The sequence below is a fragment of the Chaetodon auriga genome, chromosome 17 (assembly GCF_051107435.1).
Source record: "Chaetodon auriga isolate fChaAug3 chromosome 17, fChaAug3.hap1, whole genome shotgun sequence".
Taxonomy (NCBI): Eukaryota; Metazoa; Chordata; class Actinopteri; order Chaetodontiformes; family Chaetodontidae; genus Chaetodon; species Chaetodon auriga.
The window spans coordinates 16,635,441-16,652,902 of NC_135090.1; the positions used below are offsets into that span (position 1 = coordinate 16,635,441).

Here is a 17,462-nt window from a genome sequence, read left to right on the forward strand (position 1 = left end):
CAACAGCATTTTCGTTCTTTGTTGTTTTGTCCAGCCAGCCAGTGATAAGCATTTTCTTAGACAGGATGTGTGATACTTCACGGTGATTGGAAATACCAGACAGACATTTACACTCCACACCGGCTGGTGGCGGTAAAGCGCCACTTCATTGTTTACTAACGGCCAATAATCACGAAGGACGAAGAAGACGAAGAAGCTCCCACACTCAAAAACTCACTCGAACAAGACAGAACAAGAAGATTTATGCCTCAGGTGAAGTATTTGCATGCCAAACGGGAGAAAATACTTAATGAATGTGGACTAACCTTTGAGTTTGACTCTTATTCTTCGGATATTCTTCCCCACCACCGACACATCCTGGATTAGATGTCAGTCATGGGAGGCTACAGGTTTGGGTGGAGGCGATCACACAAACACCAACTGCTGAAGTGTGACGAGGTTGTCAGACACTGATTAACTGCCGTTACTTATTGGTTTGATTAATCGTTTACAGTCTAATAATGTGTTTAAACTGATAATTGGCAGTGGCTGATCGGGCTAATTATGAGCTAATTGTTGACTTTTGCGTGTTTTTAAACGATTTTCCTAAACACGACGTACCTGATGGTGTTTTTGATGACTTCTAGCTTCCTTGTTATTACAGTTATTCACCCAGAAACAGCTAATATTCCTCTGTATAATCTCCCCTCTGTCTCCCAGCAGCTGTGTGATATAAAGTGGTTAAAATGAGCTCAACCCCAAACAATAATGTCAATCCAAAAACATCATAGGCCTGTATCATAGTAAAATACATTGAGTACTTTTACTTTATGTACATTTTGCTTATAATACTTGCATATTTTTACTTCAGTAAGGTTTTAAATGTAGGACTTAAACTTGTAGTGAAGTATTCTCATAGTGATCTTGCTACTTATAGTATCGGAATACTTCTATTACCACTACAAGTATTTGATATTGTATGTTTTATACCATCATCCATTCATCTCTAGGTAAAATATATATATTTAAACCATGCACATGTGAACTCTACATTTCCTAAGGAGCATCTGCCAGTAGCATCATACTGCTCATGTAGATGCCAAAACTAATTCTTAATGGCATGTTACCTGCCCCAACTACTGGTGATATCCATCTGCTGTGACTCTGCATGTGCCAGGTGCCCTACCTGTCGGGGCTCAAGTCTTTTGAATGGGAAAATTTCGTTTCGTTGTAAGACCTGAGGGAGTGCCGCCCCTCAGCGCCACCTCTGCTGTGCACTTTACTTTAGCACGTGATTTGAAACCTTGTGTGTTGCAGTGATCATGGAGGGGGATGAGATAGAAATGACCGTAGAGGAGCTCCAAAAGTGGATCAGAGGGAAGGTAAAGAAGAATGAGCTGATCTCCACAGATGTGCTAGAGAGATGCAATGTGCTTCAGTCTCTGCTGGAAAGGAGGGAGAAGCAGGCTGCTTACCTCCTGAAGCTCTGCGAGTGAGTGTTACATCTACTCTATGCTCTTGTTTCTGCCTCTTGTTCAAGCTCTTTGGACCATAATTAACCATTTTGTTCCAACAACTGTCTGCCTATTATTTACTCTCAGTGTTGAGTCGTCTACTGTGGTAAATGGGAAATTATGACAACCAATCTTTCTCTGTGGTAACCAAAAAGTGATCTAGCGACTTGCCAACCAGCTCAAAATCTGACTTACAACATGAGCTTGTTCCTTCATGCTCCTTGACTACAGCACACCGAGGTTGAAACCTGGGCTAATCTCTGCTCTGTGTCGTCTGAAGGTTCAGTGCTTAGTCTGCTCCCTAAAATAGAATGAAGGTGTTTTCCCTGATAGGTGGGAAGGAGAGTTGAGTTCCCTCTCTGTGCTTGAAGAGCAGTTGTCTTACCTATTTTTCCTTTTATGTTGTTGATTCACATTGTCTTTGTCATATTTTTCAGGTCTGTGGCAGCATGTGAGGCGATTGTGAAGAAACAATACTCGCTGCTGGGGTGGGATTACAGAGACTCAGATTCTGATGAAGATGTTAACACAACATGTAGTAAGATCCAAATCACTGAGCCAATGAAAAAATCTACTCTTGATATATTTGTGTTCTTTGCCAGTTGCTCAGTTGTGTTCAGACACGCCAACTGGCTTATTTTAGTTTGTTTGTTTGAAGGCTACAAATGACCTCTGCCTTTGTCCTTTTGTAGGAAATACACCTCCATCACAGCTTGTTCCTGCTGAGGATCGAGCCTCCAGCTCTCCAACTACAAATGGCTGTACACCTCTGTTACCAAAGCTCAGGGGCAGTGAGACCCTCTGCAGACATAATGGCAAAAAAATCTATATCAATTTAAAGAGACAACCAGTTGTGGTCTTGACCAGACTTCCTCCCTGGAAGATCAGTTCCTTACGCCCAGCAGCACCTCAGGATCACAACATTAAAGATGAATCCTCAAACAGTTTGGGTTCTGATATGGAGTGGGGACCAGATGATGACTCAAGTGATTGCGATTCTTCTATCTCAAGTTATAATATTGGGTCAAAGAAGAGGAGAAAAATAGATCAAAAGAATGAGAAGCGTGCCAGGAGTCATGCGAAACCCAGAGCCAGCAGCAGTACTGATTCTAAGAACAATGCAACTGGTTCCAAGAGCAGTGCAGCAAAATCATCAACACCCAAAGCCAGTAGAGACACCAACAGTAAGAACACTATGAAAACATCAACACCGCTGGCAAACACCAATGCTAATGGCCATAAAAAAAAACACCATACAAGAACATGAACACTCCTAACACTTCAAAACTTTACTGATGCATGAACTAATTTATTTCTGGTCCTAAAACGTACCCTTCATTGGCTTCCATATCTTTCCCATCATGGGAAAAAAATCTGAGAAAGAAATGCATCATTTTGTCACCATAGTTTTAAGCTTATGTGGTCATTTATGTGTCTTGCGATCCTCAGTGATGAGGCAGCGTTTATCTTTCAGTTGATTTTGAGAGGGAACTGATATTTTCCCATCAAAACAACACATTTTTAAAATTTAGACTCAGCAGTTTTTCTCGTTCATTGTTGTATCTGGTCTACAAACCATATCTGATTTATATATAAGTTAGCATATTTGGCTAATTTAATGTGCTTTGCCAGACATTAGCATGCTGTGACCATACAGTTTGCTGTTTCATATTTTGAAACCTAAATTGGGAAATAATTCCATCTTATTGGACCAATCACAATTACTTGAATTCATTATGCACGCCTTGACAGTTTGTTTAAAAGGTGCCTGGGTAACGTGGATATTTACACATCACTTATTTGGAGTAACTTCCAGTCTTAACATTTTAGAAGTAGGCACGATTGGAAATGGATTGTTCCTTCAGTTCACTAGTTAGTCACATGTTGTGTTCCCTTACCAATGGCACGAGTAACCCCTGTGAGCATGCTGTCAGCTATTTGCCAATCCTCTGACAAAGCCACCAAGACCCAAGACGTGCCACACGGAAGGATCCATGTGAAATGAATGTCCTGGCCAGAAGGATAGCCATGAGATGGCAACAGGGGAAAATCGTGGGAATAGTAACAAGAGGTGAGAAGAAAAGAAAATATGTGCAGCCAGTGTAACACAGAATATAATACAACGCATTGTGTCTTCACCTTGATCTAGGTGTTGGTGTGTAGCCATTGCACATTCTCATTACATTGTTTAAAGCAGGTTTTGCTCATTTGAAATGACATTTTCTTTCTTCTTTCTCTTCAGAAGACGGCAGGTTGAAGTACAAGAGCCATTTTGCGGGGAAGGGGAAGAGCCTAGTCTCCACTCACCACATTGCCTTTGACTCCAGGCCAAAGCTATGAATGTGATACGAGAGCCATGTTCCAAGATGGCGCCCCCTTGTATTCAGTGACGGTTGCCTACCAGGTGCAAACACTGAAAAAACTTTCTGCGTTTTGGGGCCCGTAGAGCATCTGCTCAGGAGTTCTTCTGTGGCTGAACTGGTTGAGAGCCTGCACATTATAGCAGTCTCTCAATAGCCAGTATAGCTGTTTTTGCAAGTTTCAGGGGACCTATTGCCTCATGAAAATCCCTTCAGATCAGACGGGCCTGTAACTCTGGACACTGGTATTTCTTTATGTTTGGGACCCTGTATGTGTCACATGACCTGCAATTTGGACCATGGTCAGGATGCCAAAAATTGCCCCACAGCCCCATGTTGTTCCTGGGGGCTGCGATGGGACTGACACATTCACTGCTCTGGGTTTCATCTCATTGGAGGGGCTGAAAACTGTCAAACTGTCTTGATCCCACAAAATAATGTATTATTTGTTTTCAAATGTGTTGTGTTTTAAATGAAAATAAATTGTCTAATTTTACCCAAGCTTCTTTTAACTGGCCATAAAGCATCTCTTCTAGATGTAGAAATGATGAATAAAAACTGCAAACTGTGGAAGCCCAACAATGAGACAGTAAAATCACTCATGGGAAGTCAAGCATTATTAAGTTGTGTGTTACAGTTGTGAGTTAAGACACTTTGGCAATGAAGTCAAAATTAAGAGACACTAAGTCAACACCATCAAAATTATGATTATTTAAATAGGAGTCAAGTCAAAACTCAGAGTTGAGTAAAAATGCCTTAGTGAGTCAAAATTATGGGTTGTCAAAAAAATGACAATAATAAAATACACAATAATTTGATTCAAAACCTAACATTTGGCTAAATCACATTTTTCCGTCAGTCCCATTCTTGTGTACTTGTGACTGTCGCAGGTTCGCGGTATTGCGCTCGCTCATCGCTCGTGGTTGTTTGTGTACATTCAAGTCTGAACAACATTCTCGGCGCAGGGAGGCGTTAGAGCCACCAGTCTGAACCAGAACAAGCTGTGCAGGGAAGGCTGGAAAAAAGCTGGCTGCTTGCTAGCAACAGAGCCTTGAATATCGGGCTATCGAGAAGATAAAAGAGAAAACTGGAACACCACCACGGACTTCTTGTGGGACAAACGTACAGGCCTCGCTGCTAAAACGGTAAATGCTACATACGTGTAGTTAATTAAGCCACATTCCGACCAGACGTTTCGCACGACTGCTAGCGAAAGTAACCTAGCTGTTTAGCTAGCTGATGAACGTAGCTAAGACAAGATGGCGGCCAAATTATTTACATTAGCTAATGTTGCTAGCAAAGCATGCTAACACCCTGTGCGTCCCTCGTTGGTCAGTTACTTAGCTGCTTCGAGTTTAAAGCTATTTGGCCGTTAATAGGTTGGTGTTTGTTAGCGGGAACGGTATTATGTGCTAGTACTGAATGCCATAGTGAATACTGGAATTAACCGCGTAAACGGTAGTGTTACTAGCGCATCCGCTTACATGGTAAGAAAAAAAGCAGCGACGCTTGCAGAAGTGTATTATGAACTTGGGACCATGTTAACGTTATGCTATGAACAACGTTAGCTTAGCTAACGCTTAAATGACAACTTCAGAAGATTGTCATCGGTCTTGTACTGATAACGTTGCAGTAAGTGTGTGTTTCATTTCAATGCTTTGAAGCAACACTCTATTTATGGTAGGCATTGGTGGGTTTCTCATCGTGAAATGGGATCATGCAACAGGGTTATTAAAATGCATCCACGAATTTGAACATTACTCTCTGTTCTCATGTTTCCAGGCCCGCTTCAACAGTTGTCTGTTTAACATTAGTTTTAACTATAAGCTTTATTAGCTTCATGCTTCACCAGTATGCTCGTAAAAGTTTGGAGTGTTGTCCTGTGTTATATGTGGTAGGCTGCTCTCAAATATAGGCCTCCAACACTTTTTTAAACCAAGTTTGTGTACCGTGCTGTTGTCATCAATCAGCCCCTTTGATGCGATTTTAAGAAGCTATTTGTCTTTTTCAAGGGAAGCTTTATTGAACAGTTAGCGTTTTATCTTCACTTACAGTAGAATGCATGGGCCAAAAATGACTTTTCAGGCTGCTCATTCAAGTCGTTTTATATCTCCTACAAATGCACCTCCCACACTCCCACAAATCACTTGGAGTCTGGCAGTGGACAGCTGTCCCACTGATGTCAATGTTTGGTACAAGAAAAATGTGAACAGGAGTAACTGTGAAGAGGGATTTCCTAAATCTATGTGCAATTCTAGTTTTTAATTCAGGAAGCATTGCATCGACTTTAAAGGTCAGTTTTGCCAAAGACTCTCATTATTTTTTGTATTCTGGATGATGTTTAATTTGTCCTTCTAATATTTCACTAGATGCCTCACACAAGACGGTACTCGTCTTCGGACAGAGACAGTCGAAGCAGCTACCAAGACCGTTACAGAGACAGAGACAGAGACAGAGGCCGAAGACACCGGCACAGAAGATCGCCTACTTACTCCTCAAGCAGTGACAGAGACAGAGACAGAAGGGGACGGGGACACAGACAGGAAGGAAGCTATGCACGCTCAAGGAGGTATGGTTGGTTTCGTTTGATATGCTGAAAATGTATTTTGTAGTACCACCTCTGCATATCGTTTTTTAAGTTTAATTGCTTTGTCAGCCTTCAGGTTTCAATGACTTCCTCTTTCCTCTGATTCAGTCGTAGCTATGACAATCGCTCTGTGGAGCACCGGGCATTTGACCGAAGATACTGCGAGGGATACAGACGCTTGGACCAGAGCCGAGATCATGACCGTGACAGAGACAGGGAGCCACATGGAGCAGCTGAAAGTTACTATCCACGCGACTTCTCCCCAAGCATGTATGACCACCGGCGTGGCCGCGAGAGGGAGCGTGAACGGGATGAGTCGTACCGACGGAAAGGCAGCAGGCGTAAGCACAAACGAAGGCGGCGTAGAACCAGGTCCTATAGCCCATCCTCCTCGGTGAGTACAGCCAGACCTGAGACTGTGTATTAACTCTCCTCATCCTTCTCCTTCCATCTCTGTCTCTTCCACTCAGCTTTCTGTCTCTGTCTTTCTCTAACCATTTCTTCCTCACAGCTCCTGGAGTTGGTAAGTAGCACAATCTTTATGATTTGTTTTTGTTCTGTCAGAACGGTTTTGTTTTATTTTTTGTTTAAGTGGGTTTTGCTTAAATTGGCATTTCTTTTTGGCAGAGCATTTTCATTTTTATCCAAATACTTTTTCTGTAGTTCATGATTGATCAACCACTAATTCTTGCTGCTCTTCAGATACACGCCCACCACAGCTTTTTTAACTTGTTATTTTGTAAGCCAAGTTACACCTCGTCCAACTTAATTCTGTGTCTGTGGCCCTACCTTTCATGAAATTTTATTTTGTGTGTCGTCAGTTGGTTTGGAGAAGGCCTAACTGCTTGTGTAGAAGTTGGTTGGCCACTTGTGAACTTTAGTGCAGATAGGCTGACAAAAGTGAAAATGTTCTACCAAACACCATGCAAAATTTAGACTTAAATTAAATGCTGATTTTTCTTACGATGGATTGGCATTTAAACTGTATTAGATTTGTTAAAATGCCTTTTTGTGTGGGTTGTGTTTACCTACACCTTTGTATTAAGTAGTATAAATTTTAGGTGAGCGAGGGCTTGAATTTGACGTAGCTTACATGTATGATGGGGGTTATCTTTAAGTATTTCCTGTTTGATTACATAGGGTCTTCTCATTTTATTTTCCATCTTGTTTAACCTGAAAAATCAACCTGATATGTTTTGAATCAGTTATATTATTGTCTTAATTGGTTTTTGCGTTGATGAATGGATATGCCAGTTGCTTCTTTGTTTGTAAGCAGCTGTGGTTTAAAGGTAGAGGGGGGAAAGGAGCAGAGGACAACATGTGATCTTTGACTTGTTCCCTTGCACTATATCCCTATCGTTATATATTTCCTTCACGTGGTGTCATGCGTGAATCGCCCCATGACCACCAAACCCACCTACAACCACAACTACATCAACTACCTCCAACACCACCCTCCTCCTCCCTCCTCGTCTACCTGTGCCGCCTGACACCATGGCTGCGGCTGTCCCTGAAACCCCCCTGTCCCTCCGGTCGTGTCGTGACCTGCTGATGGTGGTTTGGGTGCGAAAACAGCGGAGCAACAGCCGGACGCGGGCACTGAGTGTGAGGGACGACGAGGAAGGGCACCTGATCTGTCGGAGTGGGGACGTCCTGCAAGAGAGATGTACTCACTGCCACTACTCTATCGTAACCCTTCTCCATATGAGTATTAAAGCATAGAGCATTTACATGACATGGGAGTGCCTGATGATGATGATGCCTTGCTAGAATGCTCTTCGCTCTAGCTGAAATAGCAGGGTGGATTGCAACAGTGTTGGAGATTTTGAGAGGGACTTTAGATACCTTCTTCTTTTTGTTGTAGGATTTTAAGCTGTGGGGCATTTTCTATGTTTCACAGGTTACTTGACTTTCCTAAACATAGAATCCCATTTGCAGCTGTTTGTTTCTGTTGCGTTTCAGATTAATACTCAGTTACAGGTTTAAATCTGTAACTTAAGATAGGCATTTTCCACAATGAGGTTTCAAGGATTTCCTTAATTTTTTTTAAGTAGACATCTAACATGCAAATCACTGATGTAGTCTTTGCCTAGCACACCCAGCACACATACAGACAGTAAATTTATATTAACACATTTGTCATTTCCAGAATCATGCTTTTTTTTGTGTTTGTTTGTTTTTTAGTAAAAATCCTAATAATCTTTCCACACATTACGTCTGTGCCCTTTGGGCAAAGACAGCCACATCTTGAAAGGATGTGCCCTTATTTTTGATGGCTGCAAATCTGTCGTCAAAGGAAAGGAGCACTTTACGTTCGCTTCCTTATTTTCTTTACGCATATCATAGTGGACTGCATTCAGTTACCATAGATTACGTCAAAGTGTTTCAAGCCTGCCAGATTGAATAGGCAGCCATTTGAAAAGGGGATGGGCGCTAGAATTGATCCGCCTGTCTACACTTTTGTATTATGTATTCCTGCTTAAGTCCACATGTCTAATGCTCCTGTTCTTTCTTTCCCCACTCTCCTTCTCTCTTCCTTTTCTCTCTGTGTTGTGTTTCAGATGAGATTGTCAGCACTTTGGGGGAAGGCACCTTTGGGAGGGTGATGCAGTGCATCGACCACCGCAGGTGTGTGTCAGTTAACACGGGAGAAACAACAGTTTTCAGGCTCTGAGATTAATAAGACCCCCAGCTGGGAATACCTGGTCACTGTTCTCTATTTGTAGAAACAAGCGTGTTTGTACTGTGCCTCTCAGGGGTTAGACTTCAGATTAGGATAAGAGCATTAACATCCACCTTTACTATTATGAACTGCTGTTGTACATCTTAAATGGTTTTCTTCAGCCTGGGTTATCCGGTAATTTTTTGTAATGGGCAAATCTGTAGAGGCCCTTTGTTGCATTCTTTTCTTTATATAGCTGTTTTTTTTTTTTTTTTTTTTTTTTTTTATATAGCCTGTCTATGAGTTGTTTCTAAGCACAATAAGTACAAATGATATTTGACCAGATTTCTCCCATTTTTCTGGGACTTTATATTCCAGGGCACGGGGACTGCCACCATTTTTTCTGTCAGAAACTTAAGACTTAAGGCACATTAGCTCTGCTGTATCTTACCCCTGTGTGACTGCAGCCCCTGTGAAAACTGGGCCTCCTCCCTCTTAGACTCATAATGGAAGATTTGTTGTCTTGTGGCCCTCGAGAAAGTTATATCACAATTTACATTACTGTAAATTGAAGTGAAATGTCACATGTCCCCTTTTGCTGGGAACTGCATCTACTCATCTGAATGAGGTTTACATCTAATGTAGCATGTTTTGTGTCTTATTATCTCTGGGTTTAGCCTCATACTATCTTCTGTTTTACAGGGGAGGAGCCCATGTTGCTCTGAAAATTATCAAGAATGTGGAGAAGTACAAGGAAGCAGCTCGCCTGGAGATCAATGTATTAGAGAAGATCAATGAAAAGGACCCTGATAATAAATTGTGAGTTCTGACTGGGTATTGTTTTATTACAATTACCACACCGTTTTCTTTGTTAGATCTGGGCGATAAAGCTACAGTTTACCAGTACTTGTATAAATAAAGTCGTGTCCTGTGTCTTGCAGCCTTTGTGTACAGATGTATGACTGGTTCGACTACCATGGCCACATGTGCATCTCCTTTGAGCTGCTAGCTCTCAGCACCTTCGACTTTCTAAAGGAAAACAACTACCTGCCCTACTCAATTGGTCAGGTCAGACACATGGCCTACCAAATCTGTCTTGCTGTGAAGTGTAAGTTTTTTTTTATGTCCTCTCTTTTATTTTAATACACAAGAAACTTATGTGATCAAGAGACTTAAGAATGCAATTAATGCCACAAATATAAATTTCACCATATTGCTGATAAGTAAGCCAATGCAGCATGCTCAGTGTAGACAAAGAGACTTTAATTGAAATTGTATAATCCTGTAATAAAGCTTTTTTGTTATACTTCTCTAAAATAAGTGTAGTTTTCTAACAAAAATGTCCTCACTAATTAATGGGTCTTAATCAGTTACTTGAGTGGCTGGACAGAGAACCTCTGTCGTCTGTGGTTGACGGCTTATAGCCACATGAGGGCATTATAGCACCAGAGGCCGGGAGAAGCAATGTGTCCAGTCACTTACTAAACTTCTCAGGGGAAAAATAATGCTGTAATGTTGAATTCCTGTTTCAAATATCAGCATACTCTATGGATGTTTTTCTTATCTTCTCATTTATCAATAATTATCAGTATTGTCATCACATGTTGTAGCATGCCTCAGCTGCTCTGAAGGAAACACTGTGTGATTAGAAGACGGATTGTGTAAAGTAGCTGTAAGTTCATTTTCTGTCAAACTGAAGACTTAAAGAAATTATTCATTTTTTTCTTCCGTAGTTCTCCATGACAACAAGCTGACACACACAGACCTAAAGCCTGAGAACATCCTGTTTGTCAACTCAGACTTCACAATGTCCTTCAATGTAGAGAAGGTAAGATGTCGTAGAATGTAAAGCAAAAGGCTGAGAAAACATTTTTGGTCGGTAGATTTTGCACTTCAGTGTTTTCTTTGTTGCAGAAGCGAGAAGAGCGAACGGTGAAGAGCACGGCAGTACGAGTGGTGGACTTTGGCAGTGCCACTTTTGACCACGAGCACCACAGCACCATCGTGTCCACGCGGCATTACCGTGCCCCTGAAGTCATACTAGGTGAGGATGTGTATCATGTCACTGATCACAGTTCCAATCAGTCAGGTGCAGACGTTCAACATGGAGATCCGTTTGGAGATGAACACCTCTGAAAGATTCACCTGCAAGTTTGTGTAGAAACAGGCCGCGTTCTACAGGTTGAAACAAGCACAGCTCAACATCCCCAACCTGCTTCACCACTGAAAAGAAGTTTTAACTGCCTTGCTCTGCGGGAGATTCTGAGTTTCTGATTCAGGTGTATTCACAGATACGTGAAGCAGTAGGTGTTGAGATCAATTAGTTAAGAAGTACAAATTAACGGACTAGGTTTAGTCTGTGAATTATTGCCCTCTAATTGTAATCTTGAAAGCACATGGTATCTGTGCCATGGACTGGATTGCCCTATCATCATCGTCAAGCCCAGTCTGCAGTAGTCTCCAAATATTCATTGTGTTCATTTATTTAATGCATGTTTTTGTCCCTCAGAGCTGGGCTGGAGCCATCCCTGTGACGTGTGGAGCATTGGCTGTATCCTGTTTGAGTACTACCTGGGCTTCACCTTGTTTCAGGTACAGTGGCACCGTACTGCTGCCAGTAGTCTGCAGCCGAGACCTTGGCCTCACTCAGATCTCATTTAAATTAGAATTTTGAACCTGATTTTCTCCTTTGACATTGAGCATTTGAGACGTTGGCCTATATCTCACTGAACAGTGGAACCTACACGTGTTCGTAGCATGTGTTAATCCAGGAGGATCAACTCTTGGTGTCGTTGTTGAGCTCTGACTGTCTGTTTGACACTGTGTGTAGCAGCAGAACCAGCAGTACTTAAACCCTGATTATCCTCTGAATCAGCCTCTCCCTTTCATGTCTGTTCCTCTTTCCTGCTGAATCACCGGCCTGGAATTAAGTCATTTTTAGGGCAAGGCCACCTTGGCCTTTGATAAATACAAAGTTATTGGGGCATCGTGAATAATATTTAGGGCAACAAGGCCGAAAACCAGCGGTACAATAATGATGTGGATGTGAGCGCGTCGAGTTTACTGCGTCATTCTGGATTTTGATACAGGATGCACGTCTGTCAGCATCACTGGAAATTTAATGCCATATACAGATATGTGGCAAGTCCTTATATACTGTATTTAGGTTCGTAGTTAGCAAACGCTACTCAGCAATATGCTTGTAAACTTGAAAACACACATATTAATACTTGTACTTATCACATAACATTAATTGTTAGCTGGTGGGTTTGCTGTTCATGTTTGACAGAGGCAGTGGGAAGTTTGTTTATTTTGCTGCATCGCATGTAGTTTTAAATGAGGAAATCCACTGCTTCATTTTCAGGGCACAATGGCCACTTTAAGACAGGGCATGCCAGACTGACTGTGTGGTAGAAGGGGCATTACAGCCACATTCAACAGCACTGGCTGTTTGGTCGTAGTGTAGTTCCTGCCCTGGAATCATGACTGTCTTTTTCACATTTCTTTCAGACTCATGACAACAGAGAGCATTTGGCCATGATGGAGAGAATCCTGGGACCAGTGCCCTCTAGGATGATTCGTAAGACGAGGTGAGAGCACACAAACACACCGAAGTGTTAAAAGTCGCTGTAACACAGCACGCACACACTTGAACACTGCTCACACTGATCTCTGTATGCTCTTAGGAAGCAAAAGTATTTCTATCGTGGCCGTCTGGACTGGGACGAGAGCTCCTCAGCGGGGAAATACGTCAGAGAAAACTGCAAACCCTTACGGGTAAGTGGGGTGAACGGACAGTGAAAAAGGAAGAAATAAGATCAGCAGGGCTGGAACACCAAAAGTGTGTGTCGCTATGTCTTACAGTTCCTCTCTTGATAGTCTCTGAGTATTACTCCTAATCTCTCTCTTGTTTCCCTTTCTCCATCATCCTTTCCCCTGTCAGCGGTACCTATTGTCAGAAGCGGAGGAGCACCACCAACTATTTGACCTCATTGAAAGCATGTTGGAGTACGAGCCCTCCAAGAGGCTGGTGCTGGCCGACTCCCTCAAACACCCTTTCTTTGAGAACGGGGGGATTGGCGAGGCAGCGGGCAGCAAGAACTGGGAAGGCAACCGGGACATCAGCCGGTGACCCGCAAGCCTCCAAAGACTGAATGACAGACGAGATCTTTTCTATGTGGAGTGGGTGAACTGTTGACTCAATCGGGGCTTTGGATGTTCTGTTGTTTTGTCATGAAAGCATGGACACCTTAACTTCTTGCTCCTCCACCCTGCCCCTCTGACGTCCACCTCTGCAGCCACAAGAGGCATGTTATTGCAGCAGAGAGACCAAAATAACCCACGAGAGACTGGAAAAGAGTCAAAATAAATCTTTTCTGATGGCCACAGCCTCAAAAGTAGCCCTCTATGCAGCTCCTGTCTTCCTTTTAACTTCGGAACCACCTTCCTCCCTTCCATCCGTCCATCTGTTATTTTCATCAGCATGTAAAGAAAATAATTCATCTTTCTAAGGAAATAAGTACTACAAAATCGGTTATACAAAAACTCAGCATTGGACAAGAAGTGTCTTCCAAATTTGAAGTCGAAGGAAAGCGTAAAAAGGAGATAGAGCTGCATGTGCAGCGCAAGTCCTCACCGACATAGATCTAAACATGGAGACATGAGAGAGATGCTGTTGCGCTACCATCCAGTCATTCAAACTGAATATCATATTTCCTTGGAAATATGGCAACTATCTCCAGCAGAGGCAAGTGTCTCACGTTTTTGTTTACGTTTTTGTGTGAGCACTTGCTTTGCATCGATTCTTTTTTTATGTATAAACGGATTATCTCATAAACGGAGACTCTTGCCCTTCATCTCCAGTCGTCAGGCCTGTTATTATTCACCAGTGAGATGAGAATGGTGACGGACACTCCACACACACAGGCTGTCTTATTGATAGAGATATGTTTGTCATGTTACGTGTTACTTTCGGGGTTTGAGAGTGTGTGTGTGTGTGCGTGCGTGTGTGCAGGGGTGGGTGAACTGTTCATGTTTTGCTCAGTGGCTTCTTAGTAGTTGAGCGTCAGTCATGGTTACATTCTCACAGTTTTAAAACAGGAAAAACGTGAACTGCCTTTGACATGTTGTAATATGGTCAGACAGGTTAAGCACACAGCTCCTGGTGGTAGCCAATGAGCCACACCCAACTCCTGTTGACAGTATTTATTTTGAGTTCCATTAGGTCATAGTCTCCACCCCCCACCTGTACATGACTTGTTTTTTTGTATGAAATTAAAGCATATAAAACTGTATATATGATTGTGTAGAATTAAAGTTAAGTCCTCCTTGCCAAAGGCTTATGGTGCTCTCAGTATCAGTTTGGGCCTCTGGTAGCCAAAGGGAGGCGCTCTGTCTTTAAATACCATTGCTGTGTCTGAGTCCATCTCTTACCTCACTGACTAATACCACTGCAGGATGGTCTGTGAGGAGATCAGAGGGCTGCCCGAGAGGCCAAAGTGAAGGTCAAACATTGTGCATTTGTCATTCCAGTTAATGTAAACTCAGCTGGTGCAGATCAAGGTATTGATTGCAAGAGATTAGCAAATTCAGCAGCTTGTATTGACCTTAAAGTTGTCATCTCCCACCTCATTGTTTTTCTATGAACTAGCTCAGGCATGCGGTGCGACGTGTTCTTTTTTTTTCACAGCTTGAAGCTTTAAATGTTAGATTAAATTGTTAAACTGCTAATTTCGTCCTTAAGTCCTCTTGGCAGTCACATGAGCAGGTACTGCATGCGTCCTATTACCCATTTGCTGTTACATTGCCATGGAAACTAACGTCTCTTTGATTTCCTTCCACAACCTAAGCTCAGCTGTCGCCCTGCCGAGACGCGAAGGGGGAAACACCAAAGATCTGCTGCAGCAGGTGTATGGACGCCTCATCACATAAGCTCCCCCATCTGTCGGTAACATTGCTTCATTAAGCTCACGCGCTGTCCCCATTCTTTCTCCCTGTTTGTTTTGTGAATGAATGGATTATTCTGCCCAGGGTTATAAATTGTGGGGGTGTCAAGACTAGATAATATAAAAAAAATCCCCCTGCTAAGTAGCAGAACTCCGCTAAGACATAATATAGGGACCATACCACTTTGTAGAAATGGCACTACCACACGTGAATGTCACTTAATATTGAAATATGTTCAGTTTTCTACTAAAATGTTGATCTGAAGCATGAAAGCCGTGTGATTTGTTGAAGTGAGGCCGGGCTCTTATCTCTCTTCAGTCCTGAGCTCACTGAGTGAATGAATCAAAGAATGAAATGAGTCATTGAACTTTGCGATTGTCTCCGGTCAATGAAGCCAGGAGCCAGGAAGAAATCCCCTCTGCGTCATAGCAGCGTCACCTTTCAGTCTTTCGCACTCCATCTGTCTTCGTCTAACTGCTACGTGAACACGAAATATACGCGCTCCCTTCTCAAACTTCCTTTTGAACTTAGTACAGCAGTTTATTTCAAGTGTAATCCCCAGCTGCCCCAGCTGTAAACATTAGTTTGCGTGAACTGTTTCCATGGTCAAATGTAAACAAGCAGGTGTTTCCCTGTGAATTTTCTTGTGTCTTTGCATCGTTGTTAATGGGATAAACTCTTGCGTCTTCAGCTAATCCTGTTCGAGGAGCAGCGAGGTCATCAGTCAAATCCCCATAAGAGCAGACAGTGACAGAGCAGAGGTGTATACAGGTACACACACCGAAGGACCGCGAGCAATGCAATGAATGGACTCTTTGCACCTTTGATGAACAGTGCTATCAGCTGATTGTGCCTAAGAGGAGACACTGCTTGCAGGTGAGTCCCACAGTTTCTTTAAGGCATGCACGATATATGTTGTTCATTTGCACTTTTAAAATGTGACGTCAAAAACAAGAAATGTAGAAGACTTACGATGTTCTGATAATGTTCAGGTACCCTTTCTTAATTGGTAATTTTTAAAAGAAATTAACATGAGAAAATGATGCTGTTAATACAAGCTGGCATTCTTGTGTTTGCAGCTTAAAAGTACAAGAGGAACAACAGCGCTGACATTTGTCCTGGACTTGGAAAGAGTCAAGACATCGGTGCATCGTCCTGTACGCTGTTACAGAGTCGGGGAAACGCCACCACAGACAACATCAGCTCGAGCTAGCTCTTGGGAATGGATTCCCTCATGTCGCTGGGCGCTCCCCTGAAGCAGTTCACCAGCTGCGTGTCGGGGAAAAACGCCACCACCAAGAGGGGGGACAAGAAGAGCCCATCTGTCCGCAGGAACAGCTTCACCCGCAGGAAGAGCGTCAGCAGGAGGAGAAGCCTTCCCTGCAGCAGCCAGAAGGTCCCCGACTCCTGGCTCAGGATGTACCAGGATGAACTGAGGAGAGAGAGGTAGGGTGGCTCGCGAGATCTGATCCAAACATGTGCATTCATGGCAAAATGTCTATGCAATCTGCACAGTAATAATTTGTCACCCAGCGGTGAAGGTGTTGCAATTTCTGCTGGTGTTTTTTTTAATTGTGGTCGCACTGTTCTGACAGTTTGTAAGAAACAATTAAGTTACTGACACTCTTGGCCAGACAGACCTGCTTAGCGAGGATAAGGCTGTTCCTCACGTGAGTAAGCCGCTTGCCCATGTGCCGTGCCTCATGTCGCTTCTGTGGTGTTCTGCCAAAGGAAACGACAGCAAGCCATACTGGCCAAGAAGAACGCAGAGAGGTCGGTCAGAAGGACTCACTTCAGGAGCCACCACTGCCTCCCCAGGGTAAGCGAGCGGTGAAATCGATGTAACAACAACGATTTACTGCTTGTCAGTGTATAAACATAACTATCTTCCACATGCAGCAGACCACCCCTGCCAGAAAACCAGCCTCAGCGAAGGACGAGTCCCTCTTCGGCGCCTTCCAAGGCCTCAGTCTGGACGGACTGATCGGCGGTAGTAATGGATCTCCTGCCGTCGCCGCTCCTGCTGCTGCTGGAGGAGATCAGTGCAACGTCATGTGAGGTTTAACACTTCAAAGGACAATAAGACTGTTTAAATGAGCCTAATGCGCAGGAGACTTGAAGGGCAAAGGGCTCATGGAGGGAAGGTGATATGCGTTGGAAATAAACCTCACCTCACACCTTGTAAACCAAGAAAAGGCGGAAATATGTTCGAATTAGTCTTCATTTCTTTTTAGAGAACTTAATGTTGCTTGTTCTTGATTGCTTGCTTCTGTTTTTTTTTGCAGATTTCACTCTTGTAAGTCTTTGCAATTTCTGCATCTACTTGTCTGCTAGTCGAGCAGAACTGTTTTTGTGCAATGTGGTTATAAAATCGAGTGAATCTCCACTGACATGTTGTTCTTGTATGACTTGAC

At 42.9% G+C, this 17,462-nt stretch overlaps 2 protein-coding genes and 1 long non-coding RNA gene across 5 annotated transcripts; all 3 read left to right on the forward strand.

The window, feature by feature from the left end:
• Positions 1-125: 125 nt before the first annotated feature.
• Positions 126-4,347, forward strand: LOC143334797 (uncharacterized). Of its 2 annotated transcripts, none has more exons than XR_013078367.1 (5): positions 126-257; positions 1,297-1,471; positions 1,931-2,031; positions 2,186-3,564; positions 3,736-4,347. It is a non-coding gene; the product is annotated as an uncharacterized LOC143334797 (long non-coding RNA). The 2 variants fall into 2 exon arrangements; XR_013078366.1 differs by having other exon boundaries at positions 128-252.
• Positions 4,348-4,827: 480 nt separating this feature from the next.
• On the forward strand, positions 4,828-14,509 carry clk2a (CDC-like kinase 2a). Of its 2 annotated transcripts, XM_076754778.1 has the most exons (13): positions 4,828-4,998; positions 6,223-6,422; positions 6,549-6,834; positions 8,016-8,106; positions 9,002-9,068; positions 9,805-9,921; positions 10,044-10,210; positions 10,836-10,930; positions 11,017-11,146; positions 11,612-11,694; positions 12,613-12,692; positions 12,789-12,879; positions 13,046-14,509. In XM_076754778.1, the coding sequence occupies exons 2-13, from the start codon at positions 6,223-6,225 to the stop codon at positions 13,232-13,234; spliced, it is 1,596 nt and encodes a 531-aa protein (XP_076610893.1). In that variant the 5' UTR covers positions 4,828-4,998; the 3' UTR covers positions 13,235-14,509. The 2 variants fall into 2 exon arrangements, with proteins under 2 accessions (XP_076610893.1, XP_076610894.1); XM_076754779.1 differs by lacking the exon at positions 8,016-8,106 and having other exon boundaries at positions 4,837-4,998.
• A 139-nt stretch (positions 14,510-14,648) lies between these two features.
• On the forward strand, positions 14,649-17,434 carry LOC143335387 (uncharacterized). The gene is made up of 4 exons (XM_076754781.1): positions 14,649-15,924; positions 16,128-16,494; positions 16,780-16,867; positions 16,948-17,434. Exons 2-4 carry the CDS (start codon positions 16,271-16,273, stop codon positions 17,104-17,106), a joined length of 471 nt encoding a protein of 156 aa, XP_076610896.1. The 5' UTR covers positions 14,649-15,924; positions 16,128-16,270; the 3' UTR covers positions 17,107-17,434.
• Positions 17,435-17,462: the final 28 nt, after the last annotated feature.

What these genes read in the sequence shown, in the direction of transcription:
- clk2a (XM_076754778.1), top strand. Translation starts at nt 6,223, where the DNA reads ATGCCTCACACAAGACGGTACTCGTCTTCGGACAGAGACAGTCGAAGC. An exon ending in GGACGTCCTGCAAGAGAGAT is followed by an intron (nt 8,107 to 9,001) that starts GTACTCACTGCC and finishes GTTGTGTTTCAG; the next exon opens with ATGAGATTGTCAGCACTTTG. An exon ending in TGTCCTTCAATGTAGAGAAG is followed by an intron (nt 10,931 to 11,016) that starts GTAAGATGTCGT and finishes TCTTTGTTGCAG; the next exon opens with AAGCGAGAAGAGCGAACGGT.
- LOC143335387 (XM_076754781.1), top strand. Translation starts at nt 16,271, where the DNA reads ATGGATTCCCTCATGTCGCTGGGCGCTCCCCTGAAGCAGTTCACCAGC. An exon ending in GATGAACTGAGGAGAGAGAG is followed by an intron (nt 16,495 to 16,779) that starts GTAGGGTGGCTC and finishes GTTCTGCCAAAG; the next exon opens with GAAACGACAGCAAGCCATAC. An exon ending in GCCACCACTGCCTCCCCAGG is followed by an intron (nt 16,868 to 16,947) that starts GTAAGCGAGCGG and finishes TTCCACATGCAG; the next exon opens with CAGACCACCCCTGCCAGAAA.